The sequence below is a fragment of the Poromitra crassiceps genome (genome assembly GCF_964638095.1).
Source record: "Poromitra crassiceps genome assembly, chromosome: 4".
In the NCBI taxonomy this organism is placed as follows: Eukaryota; Metazoa; Chordata; class Actinopteri; order Beryciformes; family Melamphaidae; genus Poromitra; species Poromitra crassiceps.
In genome coordinates this window covers 8,004,166-8,023,870 of record NC_139626.1, presented here as the reverse complement: position 1 = coordinate 8,023,870, position 19,705 = coordinate 8,004,166, and the positions used below count along the sequence as shown (strand labels likewise).

At 42.3% G+C, this 19,705-nt stretch overlaps 1 protein-coding gene across 1 annotated transcript; it reads left to right on the top strand.

The window, feature by feature from the left end:
- Positions 1-2,045: 2,045 nt before the first annotated feature.
- On the top strand, positions 2,046-13,888 carry osbpl7 (oxysterol binding protein-like 7; the record flags this gene model as incomplete). The annotated part of the gene is made up of 22 exons (XM_083635416.1): positions 2,046-2,177; positions 3,751-3,894; positions 4,000-4,053; positions 4,137-4,250; positions 4,351-4,503; positions 4,837-4,987; positions 5,814-5,932; positions 6,380-6,469; positions 6,703-6,726; positions 7,080-7,230; positions 7,883-7,989; positions 8,595-8,763; positions 9,144-9,290; positions 9,424-9,560; positions 9,785-9,922; positions 10,622-10,685; positions 10,858-10,936; positions 12,049-12,193; positions 12,338-12,488; positions 12,884-13,010; positions 13,219-13,341; positions 13,780-13,888. The coding sequence occupies 22 exons, from the start codon at positions 2,046-2,048 to the stop codon at positions 13,886-13,888; spliced, it is 2,628 nt and encodes an 875-aa protein (XP_083491542.1).
- Positions 13,889-19,705: the final 5,817 nt, after the last annotated feature.

The following is a 19,705-nucleotide window of genomic DNA, read 5'->3' as shown; positions in this document are numbered from 1 at the left end:
TCACTTTAGTCCGTGCTTATTGTGGAGCCTCTTGGCATTTCATGCATTGTCAGTGTTTGTCTTCTCTGCCTTGTGATCTTGTTACTGCTTGTCCAAGTGACAAGTTGCTAAAAATGTGTCAGGAAAAGCCAATTAGATGGAAGTTGTTAATCCCCTCCTTGCAAGTGGCGCTGGCCTTGGCCTGACAGAGCTGCAAATCATCTGTAGATGGATATAGACGGTTTTAACTTGACAACAAAAACATTCTAAATTGAACCCCCGCTCACTTCCTGTTGCAGTGTTTGCTATGGACATAAAAGAAAAAAAAACATTCAAGTGCAGGACTGACCATTCCATGAAAACCATCTATAGACTGCCTGTGTGATCAAGTTGTTTTGATTTCCTAAATAATTTGTGTATTGAAGTCACAGCCCAATTCAGAATATGTGCACATTTCTTCGGTTATTATAACTAATAATAATTAACTGGTGAAGTTATAGTATTGATTTGTCAAATTAATCATTATTTTAGTATAAAGGAAGAGTGATGTGGTGGTGTCACTCCTGGTATTCCAAAAATATTCTTAAAACAGTGTTGGATCATACCTTTGGTCTTTCAGTTTGAATACAACAATACAAACTTGAATACAACTTCATAGGCCGTTGCTGCATGGTCTAACGTGAGCATATTGGACAGAAACAGCTTGGCAACAGTTTCCATTTTACGTAATATACACAAAAATATTAAAATTAATTTCCAGTGCTTACTGGACATGTAATGGCAGACACTAGGGAGACAATATCAACACACCTGCATAAGTTTCTCGTGTATGATATTGAGAGAACATAAACAACAACAAGAAACAGCAACTTGGCCCCATTCATCTAGCAATATTTTGTAATGTGCAAACTTGTGCTGAAAACATTTTAGTTGCAAATTCTCTGAGTCGTCGTTAATAACATTTGTCAGCATTTATCAATCAAGTTTGATCTCTGTTCTATCCACACATGCAAATCCATCATCAGATGATGATGAAATTTGTGTTCAGTGTGACTATTGGGTAAAAGACTCGGACGTGAAGTTAGCCGTAGATGATGGAAGCTTGACGTCGACGGTGGGTCTGACTACGTGAGACTAGGCTGACACTTCTGTTAGGTAACTGGATTACAACAGGTCCATTCTAGTCTGCTGCTCTGTTTGGTTTAATACTTTCATTCAGAGTTCATAGATCCTTCGTAGTAGAGCAGAGCTCTCTTGTCCATGATGAAACTGATATGGCTCTTCAAAAAGGACAATACAATACTTAACGCACACAGCATTTGACAAAACAGACTAACACTCTGCAATAATTTAACCATATATAGTTTAACCATAGTTATACAAAAGTTACACTGCAACAAGTAATTTGTGCAAGTGCAGAGAAGAACAGACGTGATCAGATCATGATTTTTAAGACATTAAGATGAGAATGTCTCTCTTCCTCAGAGATTTTTCAGAAACTCTGTATGTTTAAGGTTGATCTGCGAGAGCTTTTTTTTTTTTGTGTTCTTCTCAGTTGAATTTCAGACCGGAGATGAAGCATTTTAAAATCTTGATTTCAGAGGACATTCTCTCATTGGATAACTCAAACTTTAGTTTGAACGGTTCACCCAAAAAATGAAAATGCTGTCAGCTACTCACCCTCATGCCAGTTGAAAGTTGAATCAGAGGTGAAGCTTGCCCATATAACACACAGGCAGGTTGAGGTTGCCTGCACCGTTCAAAAGAAAACCAGTCACCATCAAATTCTGTACAAATTAAGTCAATGCTGGTTGGTTTTCTCTTGAGTTGGGCTGGCAACCTCTCTGTGTGTTATATGGACAAACTTCAACTGGCATGAGGGTGAATACATAATTTTAATTTTTGTGCCAACTGTTCCTTTAATCGAGTCATTTAATTCTGTTCCCTCAGCCTTCCACACCCATAACATCCTGACATGACAGGGGGCTCCTGGCAGATCGCAGCAGATCTCACTGAAAAAGCAGCCGATCACAACAGCGAAGGGAGTCTGAGGTCGGCGTTCCAAAATGGATTCCTACGGGTTTGAGCTCAATCACAGCCAATCACAGATGAGCGGGCTGGAGAAGACACCGCCATCGTGGCACAAGCCCACCCACTCCCGGAGCAGCAGCACCGCCTCATCTCGTCACTCCAGACAGGTGAGTCAGAAGGTGATGTGGTCTGGTTGAATACGGGTGTCTAAGTTGTTTCCCCCCTAAAATATAATAATAATAATTCCCTTTACAAGGCGAAGTTATTTTTTGGAGATATCATGTCTTTACTTTATTGATTGTTCATCAACCATTCCGATTAGTGAGACAGATCCACGATTGCTGGCTTATTGCTTTTGCCATTTTATCTGAGAGGCAGCAGCTAGTAGCCTGGTAAACCATACTGATCACATGACCTTAGCCTGGTAAACCATACTGATCACATGACCTTAGCCTGGTAAACCATACTGATCACATGACCTTAGCCTGGTAAACCATACTGATCACATGACCTTAGCCTGGTAAACCATACTGATCACATGACCTTAGCCTGGTAAACCATACTGATCACATGAACTCACATTCTGTTTCATTCTGCTGATCAGTCTGGCCTCCAGCCCGCTCCCAGCGATTTCCAGAAATTACAAAATACTGATGTGATCAGTATGGTTTACCAGGCTAAGGTCATGTGATCAGTATGGTTTACCAGGCTAAGGTCATGTGATCAGTATGGCTTATCAGGTTAAGGTCATGTGATCAGTATGGCTTATCAGGGTAAGGTCATGTGATCAGTATGGTTTACCAGGCTAAGGTCATGTGATCAGTATGGTTTACCAGGTTAAGGTCATGTGATCAGTATGGCTTATCAGGTTAAGGTCATGTGATCAGTATGGCTTATCAGGGTAAGGTCATGTGATCAGTATGGTTTACCAGGCTAAGGTCATGTGATCAGTATGGTTTACCAGGCTAAGGTCATGTGATCAGTATGGTTTACCAGGTTAAGGTCATGTGATCAGTATGGTTTACCAGGCTAAGGTCATGTGATCAGTATGGTTTACCAGGTTAAGGTCATGTGATCAGTATGGCTTATCAGGGTAAGGTCATGTGATCAGTATGGTTTACCAGGCTAAGGTCATGTGATCAGTATGGTTTACCAGGTTAAGGTCATGTGATCAGTATGGTTTACCAGGCTAAGGTCATGTGATCAGTATGGTTTACCAGGTTAAGGTCATGTGATCAGTATGGCTTATCAGGGTAAGGTCATGTGATCAGTATGGTTTACCAGGCTAAGGTCATGTGATCAGTATGGTTTACCAGGCTAAGGTCATGTGATCAGTATGGTTTACCAGGTTAAGGTCATGTGATCAGTATGGCTTATCAGGGTAAGGTCATGTGATCAGTATGGTTTACCAGGCTAAGGAGCTAGTGATCATGTGATCAGTATGGTTTACCAGGCTAAGGTCATGTGATCAGTATGGTTTACCAGGCTAAGGAGCTAGTGATGCATCGATGCATGTAGATCATCACTCCTGTTTTACTCGACTAGATTTTTCAAGCTATTTATTTAATATCACCCACTTTATGAATGAGTGTGTTAATGTGCTCGCTGTAGTCTTTCTGGCGGGATCAATTCCATTTCAAGTACGGTAATTCAAAGATAATTGCTACAAAAAAAGACAAAAACAAAATATTAAAACATATTAAAAGAAGCATTAATTATCTCGTACCTGTTGGTCCACAGAACATCAAAGACTGGGAGGTGATCGATGATCTTCAGGTGGACATGCAGGTAGGAGGTGACAATCCTCAGGACATGATGGCCCCAGGGATCTGTGAAGGATACCTGCTCAAGAGGAGGAGGTGGCCACTCAAAGGCTGGCACAAGGTGAGATGTCCACCCGTCCTGTCATCCAGTGTGCCACACATGTTAAATGTTGACTTTCTAAATGAAATCACCCTATCAGGTTTTATAAATTGATCTGTTTTTCAGAGATACTTTGTCTTGGAAACGGGGATCTTGCGGTATTACAAAAATCAACAAGATGTAAGTGGACAGTACATTTTAGATAACAACACTTGATGAACTATTATAAATGAAAACACCTGAACATCTTTGCCTCTCCAAAGATCTCCAGGGGAAGAGTCCAGGGCTCCTTAGACGTTAGCCTTGCAGTAATGTCGATAAACAAGAAATCAAATCGGATCGACTTGGACGCTGGAGATATCCTCTATCATGTGAAGGTAAAGTTAAGTGAACGGGAGGAATGCACTTTCAGGGTCATTTGACAAACGTTTGACGTTTAATGAGATGATATGATCCTTTTTTCCCCCTCTCACCAAGGCAAAGAGTCATGAACTCTTCTACATCTGGGTAACCAAGCTACAAGCCCACCGCATGTACAAGAAGAATGAGGTAGCTCATGTTCACAGCAGCTTCGTTCAGGCTTTGACCCACGGCATTGCGGCTGGACAGGCTGTGAAGAATGGAGATTTGGTGATTATTAATCAATCAAAAATATCAATTATTAGGTTGTCAATCTAATTAAACTTGTGTAGTAGAATATTCCTTACAAGTGGGTGATTTTCCTCCACAAGAAATAACAAAACTAGCTGCCTTGTATTTGAAAAATTAATACTGTCATACTATATATAAAAAAAAAAAAATCACAGTATAACTGTTGAACAAGGAACAATTGAATAATTGTTTTAAAGTGAGTCTTCAATTAACTCTCTTCTCTTATATTCCTCTCCTCTCCTCTCCTCTCCTCTCCTCTCCTCTCCTCTCCTCTCCTCTCCTCTCCTCTCCTCTCCTCTCCTCTCTCCTCAGTCTCGCTATCCACATTACCAGAGCTCCTCCCCCAACTTTATGAGGGACATGGCTGCAGTGTCTGGGGTGCTGCCCTCACCCAACACCGTTGTGAATGGCAAGGTGTCTGCCTGGCTGCAACACAGTCACAATCCAGACAGCTGTGCTCAAGGTACATCTAAAATCACCAGGTTTTAGTGTCAGTCCCTCAGAATCAAAGAGTTTATTTATAGACTGCACTGACAATCAGAGTGCGTTTACATGCACACCAATAAACTGATAACTGTGAGTAATCAGTTTATGGCAATAATCAGATTTCTGCGTTTACATGCACTTTAATAATCCAACAATAGGAAAAATCCGGGTTTACATGATTCAGTCAATTAGTCGGATTTCTCTCCAGAAGGCGGCGGTAATTCAACTTTTTACATGCAACTTGTACATGTGCAGATGTATAAACCTACAAGAAACCTGATACGCTGTATACATGCACTCAAAAGACGGGTTATTGGCCAAAAACCTAGGTATGTTTATCGGTTTATTCATAACCCGATAACGGCCATAAACGGATAAAGCTTATCGGTTTATGCTGTTTACATGACCATTTGAATAATCAGGTAACTCCAGAAATCCGCTAATAAACTGTTTATTGTCTGCATGTAAACGCACTCATACAGGGAGAAATCCCATCCCAGAGAGCTCCAGAATACAATGCAGCCACAACACATTGCATTTTCAGACTTTCCCTTTTTCTCAACCGGAAAAACTCACTCTCTTGCTCTTACTATATCGCTATTGCTCTCTCCACCTATACGTACGCAATGCAACTACTTTCAGCCATGTTCGCTGGGTTGTTGAAAGGCATTCTGGGAAATGTAGGAAATCACTAACTGAATTAGATGTAGACAAGGCAGGGCCAGGAAGAGTGAGCCAAAAAGGTAGATGATCTCAAAAGAAGTGTAAGAGGACTCCACTAAAGATATGACCTATACTTCCAGAGCTGAACCGGTGCCATTTGGACCTGTCCGAGTTGAACAGCTTGGTCCAACGGCTGCAGGCCCTGGAGGCGGGACAGACTTTCAGTAACGGAGACCTGCAGCGCATCATCAGCGTACAGGTAGGTGTCACCAGGCTGACTCAGGTGATCGCTCCCCTTGTCTGGGCACATGAACATAATTTGATTGATGGGCATAGTGAGTAATGTGTTTTACTGTGATGATTGTCATTCTTTTTTAAGTGTGTTTATGTAGTTTCTAATGCAATTTTGAGTGTGACTAATAATGGATGATTTTAGGATAGGTTCTTTTCAAGTACCATATTTATTGGTGTCTAAATCTATTTTATGTTTGTGATGGGGATTTTTGATACAGATTTTTAGATGACTACCGTATATGTTTTCTGTTATTGTCTGTGCTGTTTTTAGAACATCGGGGACCATGTTGGAAATAAGTGTTTACACTTTTACATGCTATCCCTTGGATCTTGTTGTTGTCTCTATATCCATTAATAAAGTCAATCAATCAATCAATCAATAGTCTATCATATTTTCTTTATTTCCATGCAGAATATCTCACTTGAGAAGCCAAAGAAGTCCAGGTCAGGGAAGATGTGGGGCCACTCCCACACACTGTCCAGAGTGGAGGCCCTGGGAATGGTAAGAAAGGTGTGTAACCTACTTCTCTACTCTCTCTGCTAGGATTTAGATGGTCAAAAGTCAAATACGAAGGCTTTTTGGCTTTGACTCATGGATGTTCTTTGACGTTGCTCTGTACATTCGTATTCAGTTGTACCACCAGTCAACTTGTAATTTGTAGAAACACAATGTTTTTTTTATATTTGACATCCCAACCCTCCAGTAACATTTTGGGCTCTTTCTCTAATCCAAAGCCTATTCGTGGGATTACTAAATCGGTGAGTCACCAATGAGCAGAACATGAGACAGCCTTTTAAGAGTATACAACATGCACTTTGTTTTGATTGCATATAACCATAGTGGAAGTCCCACTTATGTAGCACTTATTATATTCAATATCCAAAACATAGAACCCATAAAATAGAGCATAGCAATGGTATTTGGATTTACAGCTACATTTGAATTGTAAAATGATTAAATGAATCAGACAAACCTATATAACTAGATAACAGAACAGTGATGGTTTCACAATTACAAGCTTATGCGTCAATTAACAGAAAACAAAATACTGTCAAATTAACCAATGACTCAGCCCTGATCAATTGTCCAACCTCTTCCATCCACCTCACAGCTGTCCTCCAGCCACTTGAGCACCTCGTCCCACCTTGGTGCGTCAGTCCCGTCCATCCCAGACTATGTCTACTCCCAGCTGTCCCCTCCCACTGTCACATCGCCCGAGGGCAAGAAGATCCAACAGGACATCTGCACCATGTCCCTACGAGGTCAGAGAAACAGATAGACACATACAGTATATAAACTCAGGCAAGTAGTGTTCCTCTGAGGTCAGAACCATGGAGAGATGGACAGGCAGGCAGGTAGATCAACAAAATCCCAGACAAGCGTAAGAAGGAAAGGGACGCAAGCCCCCGTGTTACCTCCGGCTTGGTCGGGCGTCCATTCAGGCACGATTGGCTGTGTCTGTAGGTGGGAAGCCGGATTAGGGGTATGTGTCCTGGTCGCTGCACTAGCGCCTCCTCTGGTCGGAGGAGGCACCCCTGTTCGGGGCAGAAGCTGGTGTTCCTCCCATATGCTACATCTTGCCGTTGAAGCTCCCTGCTGTCAGGTGAAAAGAAGTGGCTGGCAACTGCGCATGTGTCGGAGGAAGCATGGTGCTAGTCTACGGCTCTCCCCAGATCGGCAGAGGGTGGAGCAGCGACCGGGGCAGCAGGAGGAAAATTGGCCAAGTACATTTGGGGAGAAAATAGGGGGGTAAATTCAGAAAAAAATAAAAGAAGGAAAGGGACAAAGTCAGACAGAGAGAGGTACACAGAGATAGAGAGATTAAGAGAGAGATAAAAACACCACCTCCCACGTTAAAAGACACCTGCGACTCTTAATGAATATGCGTTGAAATTGTGCTCTCATCCCCCTCAGTGCTTACGTCCTTGAAGTCAGTGCATGAAAGCCTGAGCCAGGAGCGCCAGAGGCTGCAAGAACTCTTTGGAAGTAATAATATCCACCAGTCTAACACCCTGGCCGAGGTAAGGCTGCATGCATCTGACATTGGCGAACGTGTGCCGTCCTCTGACACCTTTTCCGTTGTGGTTTCTGAAGCTTGTGGTTTTCTTGCTCTCTCTCTCTCTCTCTCTCTCTCTCTCTCTCTCTCTCTCTCTGTCTCTCTCTCTATCTCTCTCTGTCTCTCTCTCTCTCTCTCCCCCCTCCCCCCCACAGACTGCCTTTATTTTTGGGGCAGGTTACAAGAAAAACGAGTGCAATGAAGTGGCAACTTTTGAATTGAATTGTTGGTGAAGCCAATATATGACCAGGAAAAACACATTAGAAGGAAAATTGTGTGGTAGAGATAGTTCCTATGTTCATTTCTCTCGTAAAGGCTCGAGTCTTAATTGATTTTAAGTTTCATAAATGAATGAACAGCATGCGTGTATTTGTGCATCAGTGGTGTGATAATGATGCCATTTGTTCAGTAGTGGATGATTCATTAGGTGGATGATTTTTAGTAGGCTATTGTGCTCATGTGAACAGTCCCACCCTGACTCTTTTAAATGTGTCTGTAACGCTGTGAACAAACAACGTTTAATTAAAGTTTTTTTTTAAGTAAAAAAAAACACTCTCTCCCCCTCTTCAGCCTGCAGCAGCGAGGTGTTCATCCCACGGCGCGCCCTCAGTAGCCGACTCGTCTGCGGAGTATTTCGACGCCAGTGACGACGTCCTTTGCGGCAGCTCCTCTGTGGTTTCTGACGAATCGGGACTTAGTGACGCCAGCACCAGCAACTCCGAGCCTGAGGAGGGCCATGGTGGGTACTGGGATGTACACCGGCACCATCCTCAATGCGGTCAAGCACTATCTGATTGTAATCTGATCACAGAAACCGCATGTTAGTGCCAGGTGTAAATGGCCTCTATAGGTATGCTGTGATCTGGTCGTCTGGGTTAGGGTTAGAACATTAAGAACATTAATGAGGTCTGGAAGAGTCATTGGTTGTTTAGTTGGTGATGGTTCTACCAGGAACCTTTGAGCCTTGTGAGGAACTATTAAAGAATAATCGTTGTCATCATAAATTAACATGTTTTTTGTTGCAGTCTGGATGGAAATGTCATTTCTTGAGCTCATTGCATTCTTGTTCTTGAGAAACATTTTCACTCTTGATTATTACCATCTCCCCAACCACCACAGCATCAACCACCCGCAAGTACCGCGCCAGCATTTCCAAGACTCCTAACAGCATTGTTCCCACGAACACCGGACACCGAACTACACTGCCCACGCACTGTCCAGACAACAGTCACGTGGGCCTCATGGCTATCCTCTACAACAACATAGGCAAGGACCTTACCTTGACTAAGACTTGGCTTGTATTGATATAGTCATAATCCTCATGTAGACTAAATATTTAAAAAAAAAAAACGATTTTACTTTTTAAAAAAAAATCATCCTTCTGTTATTTCTGCCTTAGGTAAGGACCTGTCTCGGGTGTCCATGCCTGCTCCTCTCAATGAGCCCATTAATCTGCTGCAGAGACTTTGTGAGGAGCTGGAGTATTGTGAGCTGCTGGACACGGCCAACAACACACCAGACCCCTACCAGAGGATGGTAAGGCTGCCTGCAGCTAAGCCTGTGTAGAGCGTATTCACCACAGATAGTCTGGTCAGGCACATCTCTCATAGGATGGAGGAAGAATAAAAAAAAATATATATATATATAAAAAAAAAACGGGGGGGTCAGTCTTGTTGTAGTAGTGGTTCTATCTGTATATTATGCACCTGCTTGAAATGGCGAACATGAGCAGTGATGTCTTCGTGTTTGATCTCTTGCAGGTCTACATTGCTGCCTTTGCGATCTCTGGCTATTCAACGGCTACGTTCCGAAACCGCTACAAGCCCTTTAACCCGGTGCTGGGCGAGACCTACGAATATATGAGTGAGGACAGGGGCTTCCGCCTCATCAGTGAGCAGGTACAGGAGCATGACACTTCTCTCTGCCCACTCCACACAACTGGAAACTGATCTAAAGGCTCGTTTTGCATGGGGTTAACGTTCAGATCTCGGAAGCCTAGAAGCTCCGGCCCACACATGATTAAATCTGTCCTCCTTTATCCTTAAAAGTGAAGGAAAATGACAATTTCACCACCCCATGATCCCTCTTTGAAAATGAATACAAAATGCCCACTAAAGGCTGCGCTTAGGTGCAAATTGGAGTCAGCATGGTGTGGATTATTGCTTTTATTAAAAAAAAAAAAAAAAAAAGTGGTAACACGTCATGGTATTAAAAAGAAAGAACACAAATGTTCAAATAAATATGTAATATTTAATTGATAACAATTTAATGAAAATAATGTTATTTAGCTAGCCACCCTTTGTCCAGCAATGTAGTTCTTGAACAGTAGCAAAACAAAGTGGCTGCTAAGCAACACATGAGCACATGTGTGTGGTGATTTTTGTAGCACATAAATACTTCAATGAACCGTTATGCGGTCACAGGGGTGCATTTTTGGGGGGGTATTTTACAACAACAAGCACAACTCAGCCAGTTAGACCTGAGAGTCGGAACAATGTTTTTCTGAATCTAAGTGAATGAGACAAAGATGATCTTGCAGCTGAGATACTAATGTTTTTTTCTCTTCTCTTGGAGTAACCGCTCTTGTCTTTTATCAGGTCTGCCACCATCCCCCCATCTCTGCCTGCCATGCAGACTCAGAGAACTTCTCCTTTTGGCAAGGTGAGGCTATTTTCATATCAAACCAAAAATGTTGCTATTTTGTGCTTCGGTTATTGGTCATAATCCTAGATACCTCTGTCTTCTGTCTTTGGTTTTGATCATGTTTTCTAAGATGCCATTCTACATGTACGTATGTTCTTTTCAACATCTGTTCCTTGTTCTCCCTAAACAGACCAGCGATGGAAAAATAAGTTCTGGGGGAAGTCTCTGGAGATTGTCCCAACAGGAATGGTGAATGTCACTCTCCCAAGGTAAAGGATTTGGCTTTATTTTCAGACATAGCAATCTGTGTTTGCAAATTTACTGCAGATATACCTGTGAGATCAGGTGTGACATTAGCCATTAAATATAATTGGAAATCATAGTTTTATGCAAAAAGATGAAGGATCACTCCATTAGAAAAAGTGGGGAGCGACGAGGCATCAACACAATCCATTATAAATCACCGCCCTTTTGAAATGAGATTTCCGTCTCAGGGGCCTTTGTGAGACAGGTCAGACAAGACAAAGCCAAATCATCTGTCCATATTTCGCCCATAGACACAGTCGGCATGTGTGGGAACGCCCACAAAATGTTATGCGGCTGGCGCGCGAGTGGGGTAAAACCGCCCATATATCTCAATGTGCTGACTCACCAAAGGACGGTGCTGCGGCTCTGAACTACAGGTTTGGGGATTCTAGAGCAGAACACAAGACGTCTGTTCAGATGTGCGTTTACTGCGGTGGTTAAGTCCCCCGATCGTGTCTGCCTGGGCTAGGCTAGCAGCTAAATTCTAACTTTGCTGAATGGATAGAACGGGAGGATTTACCCCACCCTGACCACGCCCCCAGCCAGGCTGAGCCAGCTAACCCAGCGTCTATGACGAGACATCGCCTCAACCTATGAGGCCTTGAGCTCTGGAACCGGAATTGCCTGAGTGACTGTGTAGCTGATGACTCTGATCTGATAGCATGATGATGGGCTTTTGACTGTGATTGGCAGTTTTTTGAAGTGATGTACACATTATTGCATTGCAATGGCACATGTTGATATCGGAATAATATATTGCATTTCTTGAATCATGGTATTTTGTCTAGTCATGGAGAGCACTATGAATGACTCGTGGTATTTTGCCTAGGTATGGAGAGCACTATGAATGACTCGTGGTATTTTGCCTAGGTATGGAGAGCACTATGAATGACTCGTGGTATTTTGCCTAGGTATGGAGAGCACTATGAATGACTCGTGGTATTTTGCCTAGGTATGGAGAGCACTATGAATGACTCGTGGTATTTTGCCTAGGTATGGAGAGCACTATGAATGACTCGTGGTATTTTGCCTAGGTATGGAGAGCACTATGAATGACTCATGGTATTTTGCCTAGGTATGGAGAGCACTATGAATGGAACAAAGTCGTGACGTGCATCCATAATGTGCTGAGTCAGCAGCGCTACCTGGAGCATTATGGCGAGGTCACAATCCGCAACCTCAATAGCGACGTCTGCACCTGTAAGATCACCTTTGTCAAGGTGAGTGCAAACACTTGAAAAGTGCTACATGTAAGATCAACCAATATGGCTGCCCGGTAGTTTTAGGACAGCTTGATTATTTTGTCGCCTGTGTGCCCTTCCAGTATGGCGTGTCAAATGACTTGTTTTGTTTGCTTGTTGTAGTCTCGTTATTGGGGTTCAGATACGAACAAGAATGAGGTGCAGGGCACAGTGCTGGACCAGAGTGCAAATGTCATTCACCGGTTTGGAGGCCTGTGGCATGAGGGCATCTTCTGTGACACCCTGCCCACTCCAAAATGCATCTGGAAGCCAAGTGAGTTTGCTTCTTCTTCTTGTTATACCTTCATTTGACCTTTGACCTTCGTTCAGCCTCAATGAGATCATGCCACACCAGGGAGAATAGATTGAGTGTCATGCACACTTCTATTCTCTTTTTGATTATGTACCTGATTTGACAGAGAGACAGACGCTATCGTCATTATAGTATAGATGTACCTGATTTGATTTAGTTTGCCCACTTTGTGGTTTTTGCTGGTTGCAGTTGAAGTCATTAGACAGATTAAAAAGGATCTACTTTTCGATTGTCTCTTTTAAATGAAACTGAAATCAGAGAATCGATCCCTCCCGCTTCCAGTGCTACCAATCAGCACAAAGCCAAGTGTCGCGTTTGTGCATCGGCTCACCAGAGAGGCGCCTGTCCCTCCACAGATCCCCAGCCAGACGATTACTTGCTGTACTATGGCTTCTCCACCTTCGCACTGGAGCTGAACGAACTGAGCCCCGACCTGGAGCCATTCCTGCCGCCTACCGACAGCCGCCTGCGTCCGGACCAAAGGTGAGGAACGCTAACAGAATTTGGAGAGGTCGGTGTGCAGAGATAATATCGTCTTTTCGAAGATGCTTCTGCAAGACACCGACAAAACTGCACGTGTGCAGAGAAACCGAGTCTGTAAATAAAGCACGGGCACATTTTCAATATCATGAGTGATACTACCCCCCCCACCACCCCCCCAAGCATGAAATCTGTCTCCCCCTCTTCATAGGATGCTGGAAGAGGGGAGGGTGGATGAATCAGACAGAAAAAAAGATGAGGTGGAGGAAATGCAGAGGGAGCGGAGGAAGGAGCTGTCCAAAAGGGGAGAGGATCATATTCCACGTTTTTTCAAGTGAGTTATTATAATGACCAACTGCGATGAATGTTGTTGTTGATGATGTGATTTTTCCCGTATTGCGTGCTTAATGTATGGATTTTTTTTTCTGTCATTGTTGTAAGAAAAATTCCCTTGAAATCCATTACCGGTAAATAAAACGTGATGTATGCAGTTTGATTTATATTTTAAGTAAATGTAGGAACCTTCTTAAGCTCATGATTAAACAATGAACGTTAACTTTGTGGTCTTGATTAAACTTTGATTATATATTGACTTCTTGTTGAGCTGATAATCTTCCATGACTCATTACCGTAACCAGTTAACCTCTTTATCGAAGTTACAAACATATCATGGAATATTGTACTGTTTTCTTACAGCACCATGTTCCATGTGCAAATCCATGAAATACTACCAATACTAATCGCTGTAAACGCTCCCGTTCCTCTTCTCCAGGAAAGCCAAAGACTCCAGCGGGCGTGATGTGTGGCTGACCAACGGAACGTACTGGAAGCTCAGGGACGACCCAGGTTTTGCTCAAATTGAAAACATGGCTTTGTGGTGAAGAGGCAGCTGTGAGGGGACTATGACAGACACAAAATACAAAAATTAAAATAAAATAGAGGAAGATTAATCAATAGTGGATATTTGCACAGCATGGATGAACTGCTCTGGGAGCGGAGATGGTGCTGTTTTCTCTCGATCTCCTCTCACTGTGGGAATGCTCCTCATATGCTCCTCTACCTGCCATGACTGGTTCATGGTGACCCTCAGCCTCCGGCATTCATCACTTGCTAGGCGAAGGACTACAGAGAGAGACCTTAATTAGGATCACTTTTCTAATGCATTTTAAGACTTTGTATTTAGATGATTTTAGTGTATATTTAAGTTCATGTGTCTCTAATTGTTGTTCGTGAGAACCATTTCACCATTTGCTGCCCAGGAGAGTGAACCTATGCAGCACTCTCACTCTGGTCCAGACTTGGCAGAGCAGGACTTGAAAATACCCAAGTTGAAAACTGCTTCATAGCTCTGTCGGAATTGCGTTTGAATGTCATGTTAGTCAGAGGTCTACTATATTCTCTATATTTAGGCATTCCATCAAATGTTGTCGTTCTCCACGTCTCTTTATCTCAGCCAGCTTCCAGCTTGCTTTTTATAATGAGATGACCCACACGTCTGTATACATGTGCTTCTACTGTATCTAGAGCTGCAGTGGTATGAGCCGTATTGAGTATTGGCTCCAACTTGGTATCTGTGGCATTCACAATACTAAGAACTGAGTACTGTACTATTTGATGATGATGTTGAGAGGATCCTTATCAGCTACTTAAGAGTTATTTGGTAGGTGGGATGATGTGGGGGTGGAGATAGGATTTAAGACATTTTGGCTAATGGTCTGGTCTATGCTAAGAAGGGTCGACAAGTACTAAGAATGATTTTCCCATGGCTTGTGTATAGAAGTGTATAGACGGTGCATTAAACTGTCGACATCACAAGGCTGTTTTTATGATTTTTCATGGAAATCAAATTGATTGTAACTGCACTAGACTCAGCATAAACGTGTCTAGCATATGCACAGTAAATAAGAAAATGGATGCATTGAACCACTCATCTGATTTTGAAGAGTTTTGGTCTGAAATTAGAGATATTCACGAGTTGGAAAAAGTGGCATCCATTGATTATTAAAACAAAATTCAAAACACAGTAAATTTTGGCATTCGTCATTTAAATCCATATCACATTGGTTGACAAAACGATACCACTTTGACAGACTTGATCCTGCATATTTTAGCAGAGATGATGACTGTGACTTGAGACTTGGACTTGAGTCGCATTTAAGTCACACACACGACTTGAGACTTGTCCTCAAATACTTGAGACTTGAGTTGGACTTGAGGTTTGGGACTTGTGAACAATCTTTATTTTTTATTTTATTTTTTGGTGCATTGTAAAAAGGGAGTCCCGCACACCGTCCAAACTTGCAATAAATAATTTATTTTGTGACGTTTCGGTCACCGACCTTTTTCAAACAAATCAACCAAAATTGGTTTGAAAAAGGTCGGTGACCAAAACGTCACAAAATAAATCCTTTATCGCAAGTTTGGACGGTGTGCGGTACTCCCTTTTTACATTTTATGGACACTTTCTTCCTGTCCGACACACCTGCCCGAAAAAGAGATGTGCGGATCAGATGCAGCTGATAGAACGCTCATCCATAAGAGACTGGAAACTTGACTTGGAGTATAGCTCAAAGACTTGAGACTTGACTTGGACTTGCAAAAAAAGGACGTAAGCATCACTGTATTTTAGAGACATTAATTGATTGATCAAGTCAAGGTAATGATGCCCCCCCCCCTCCCCAAAAAAAGGTCAGGTCAATAGTTCTATCTGAATTAAACAAAATGAATATGCCAAACTAAACAGCTGAGTTTTATTAAACTTTAATTCATGAATAAAAAAACAACACAGTACAATACACAAGTATGCCACCTTTAATAAATAACTGTTTTCCCCTTCGAAAGCCTTCCTATTTTTGTATTAATTGCAATACAAGTCAAATACAAGTTTGATGCAATATTTTGCATTAATTTACTGCATTCCTGAATCCAACAGAGTCATTTTTCTCTCCTCAGAGGAGACTTACATACTTTTTAATGAATTCATGGGTTCATTACCCCCTTGAGATAAACAGTGCACATAAACCACAACAAAATGAACATGCTTGTCGCTTGACCTGAATGGTCTCCCTTCCGAACTCTTTGTATTTCTATTTTATACACTAACATATCTGGAAATACCGTTTCTATACACAGCTTCATTCTCCATTGTCCCAGGGAAATGAGTGCTTGTCCCAGGAAATTGGGTTCGTTATGCAGATTGTCATGGTTAAAATTGTCAAGTTGATTGTATTGGCTGAGATATCCAGCAGGGGTCATTCCTGAGGTGTCTGGATGGATGCATTCTCTGCTGCTTTTTGATGTGATATCTTGCACTCATGTTACTGCAGGTTCACTGTCAGTGTAACACATAACAAACCATGGAACACAACACATAAAGGAAAATAGTAACATCCTCCACAGGCAAATGAGCAGATAAAATATTGTTCTAATTGTTTCTGTGATACCATCATCATCATAAATTATACAAATTAACTATTAATTGCACTTAAAACATGAATTGTCCACCTTGATTAAGGTATATTGAGAATTATTGCATCTTGTTCTGGCAGATCACAACATAAAAGGTAGAAATAAAAAAATTGGAAGGGCAAAATACTTTTTTTTTAAGTCTTCACAAGCAACATACTATTTTTCTTTCAATTGACCAAACAATGTATCCATTCTGTCTTCAGCATAAAATTAACACTTCATTACGAGAACATTTAACTTTTCAGGTAAAGGTCTTAACTGTCATACAGTACATGTCCTTTTTACATCAACATCAATGTTAAGACATTTTCGCTAAGTGCTACACAAGGGAGGATTTCCATCTGCATTTGAACAGATAGGCTACGTGACGCTCGGCAACATGGCCGTGATTGTCTTTCACATCCAGCGGCTCCAGTGTAAATCAGCAGTGTCCACTTCTCATGATCACCAGGAGCTGATCAGTAGCTTGGACAAATTTAGCTTAAAAGGGTTCAAATGTAGTTCCCGTCAGTGCTTTAAGATGTAATCACAATAGAAAACAACCTTGATAAGGCAAATATATCAAGCAGATTTGCTGGCATTTATTTTATTATTATTATTATTTATTTATTTTTTACAATTGTGTTGAGTTGTGTGGCTGGTAGCAAGGTGATGTGCTTTGACTGCTTCTCAGTGTGTTTTATTGTTATGAGTCATGGCTTCACAGCAGATTGTCATTCATTAAAGTGTAACTACACCCAAACCGCAAATGTTTTGTGAAGCCCGACACCTAATGGTGAAAAATGGGGTACTGAACTGACCTTCTCTTATTGGCTGGTCTCCCGGCCCTGTGATGTCACCCTCTATTCACCTTATGTTGCCACGCCCACTTTTCCCTTTTCCATGTAAGACGCAATTGTATTTGTTCTTTCCGGTTCAGCGTTAGCCAGCCGGTAAACATCGATAAACTGTGAATGAAGTTTGGCAACATTCAGCAGCTACACTGACTGCGGTCAACTTCAGTTACATGCTCATAGCGTTACTGCTGCGAGGAGCCGATGGCTGTACCCGGTCGGCATTTAACGTTATTACCAGAGCACGTCGTCGACAGTGTTTTCTCACTACCAGTAGCCTACAGTAGGTTGACAAATACTAGCTAGTCCAACCGGTCACACAGCCAGCGCTCCTCGCTGCTCGTTAAAAATGTCCAAATAGGCGTTATTCTGATAAACTGGTCACATATTTGGAATGTTACGTTCTCATCTGAAAAAATATTAAAACTTTATAACAGTTTGTTTGTTTTTGGTTGAAAACAGCTTTTTGGCAAGTCTAAAAATGATAAAGGTGGGACTAATCTACTTCCGGGTCTAAAATGGAAAGACGATTACAAAATGACGTTATGCGGACGCGTCTTTATATGGGCAAATGATAAGGTGAATAGAGTACAAGAGGTGGTGACATCACAGAGGAAAGAGACCAGCCAATAAGAGAAGGCCAGTTCAGTACCCCATTTTTCACCATTAGGTGTCAGGCTTCACCAAACATTTGGGTGTTGGGTGCTGATTGTGGATCCTCTGTTCTCTGATAGTAGATACAGCTTTAAAATGAGCGCACATAATGAAAATATTGAAAATCACCCCCGTAGCAGTTTGGAGACCACACAGGTGTTTAGGTTCAGCTCACAGATGATTTTTTTTAATTAAATAATAGAAAAATTAGAATTAAATTAATTCCAGGTCACCATTGGTAAAGACTTTAGTGAGCCTGGTCTGTATAGCGAGCCAGTGCCTGCCTGTCACCCCCAGTGTTGTCTGTGAGGAGTGAGGAGCGCGGCTCTGATGAGCGCCGACCGGAGCCTCACTCTTCATCTCCGTCACCAGGCTGGGCGCTGGACCTCTGTCAACCACGGTCACCACATGATGGGCCCAAAACACTAGTGTCTGCCTGGTCACTCTGCCCTTCCTGTTCACGGTGGTGTGGGGGTGACAGTGCCTTGTCTGTTTACATACTACTGATGTAGCCATCCTACTGTTAGGTGACCCTCTTTTCCCACGTCTGCACTGTTAACTCCACTCCTACAGGAATCGTTAGGGAAATCCTGCAGCTCTGCAGCAGATGCAGGATGAGGGAATCTCTCCAGTGGCTGCCGTAGCAACCATACTTTGTTTTTCCCTAAGCCTATGTGTAATTGCTTTGATGATTCCCAAGTGAATCAAAGTGCTGATACAATATCTTTGTTCTGTTGTAAGCCAATAGAGGTTTTACAGCTACTCAGGTCGCAGTGGGAATCATTACATCACTGAATTGCTGTCAACATACTGGTAGCTATTTAGTTTATACTGTACTGAGCTTTTGTTAATGCACTGTGTGCGTTTGTGTGTGTCTGTGTGTGTGTGTGTGTGTGTGTGTGTGTGTGTGTGTGTGTGTGTGTGTGTGTGTGTGTGTGTTTTAGAGCTGTAACGGTTCTCTCTGCCAATAATGTTTTCCAGGTTGTGTCGTCTATGTCCACAGTGTTTTAATATTGTGATTGATTGATTGATTGATTGGTTGGCTGGTTGGTTGATTGATTGATTGATTGATTGGTTGATTGTTGCAGAGGGCGGGGCCTTTGCTATTATGAAGCCTTTACCCCCCTCTAAAGCAAACATTGCAGTGGCCTATTGTCTGTCTCGAGAGTAGAATAGTAAAATGTTATAACTTTATATATGCTACAGGCATAAAGAGTCACCCTGCAAGCGTCCAGATGGTCTGCGTGTAACTAAAGTAAACTGTGACAAGTATTTAATAGAAAATGTACAGATACTGTTGCATTGAGTTATTCAATTTTGCACGAACAAGTCTGTGAGATACAGTATGTTCATTATTTGCTTTTAATTGTAAGGGCTTGCTATTTCTGTAATGGCTGTTGATCTCTCCCTCACTCACACACACACACACACACACACACACACATACACACACTCACACTCACACACACACACACACACACACACACACACACATACACACACACACATGAAAGGTCATCCTAGCAGGGCTGAGGGAGATTAGTGGCCTTACTTCAGACCATGTGCTTGCTAAGCTCCGTTAACCTCAACAGTAATTCCAGACACTGGCCTCTGCACTAGTCAATGCTATCAGCTTGCAATGCTCGCCTGATGCCACTAGTGGGCGCAGCAAGATATATTGGGTGTGATTGGAGAGAAGGATGGTGGAGAGAGAGAGACACACACACACAGAGGGAGAGAGAG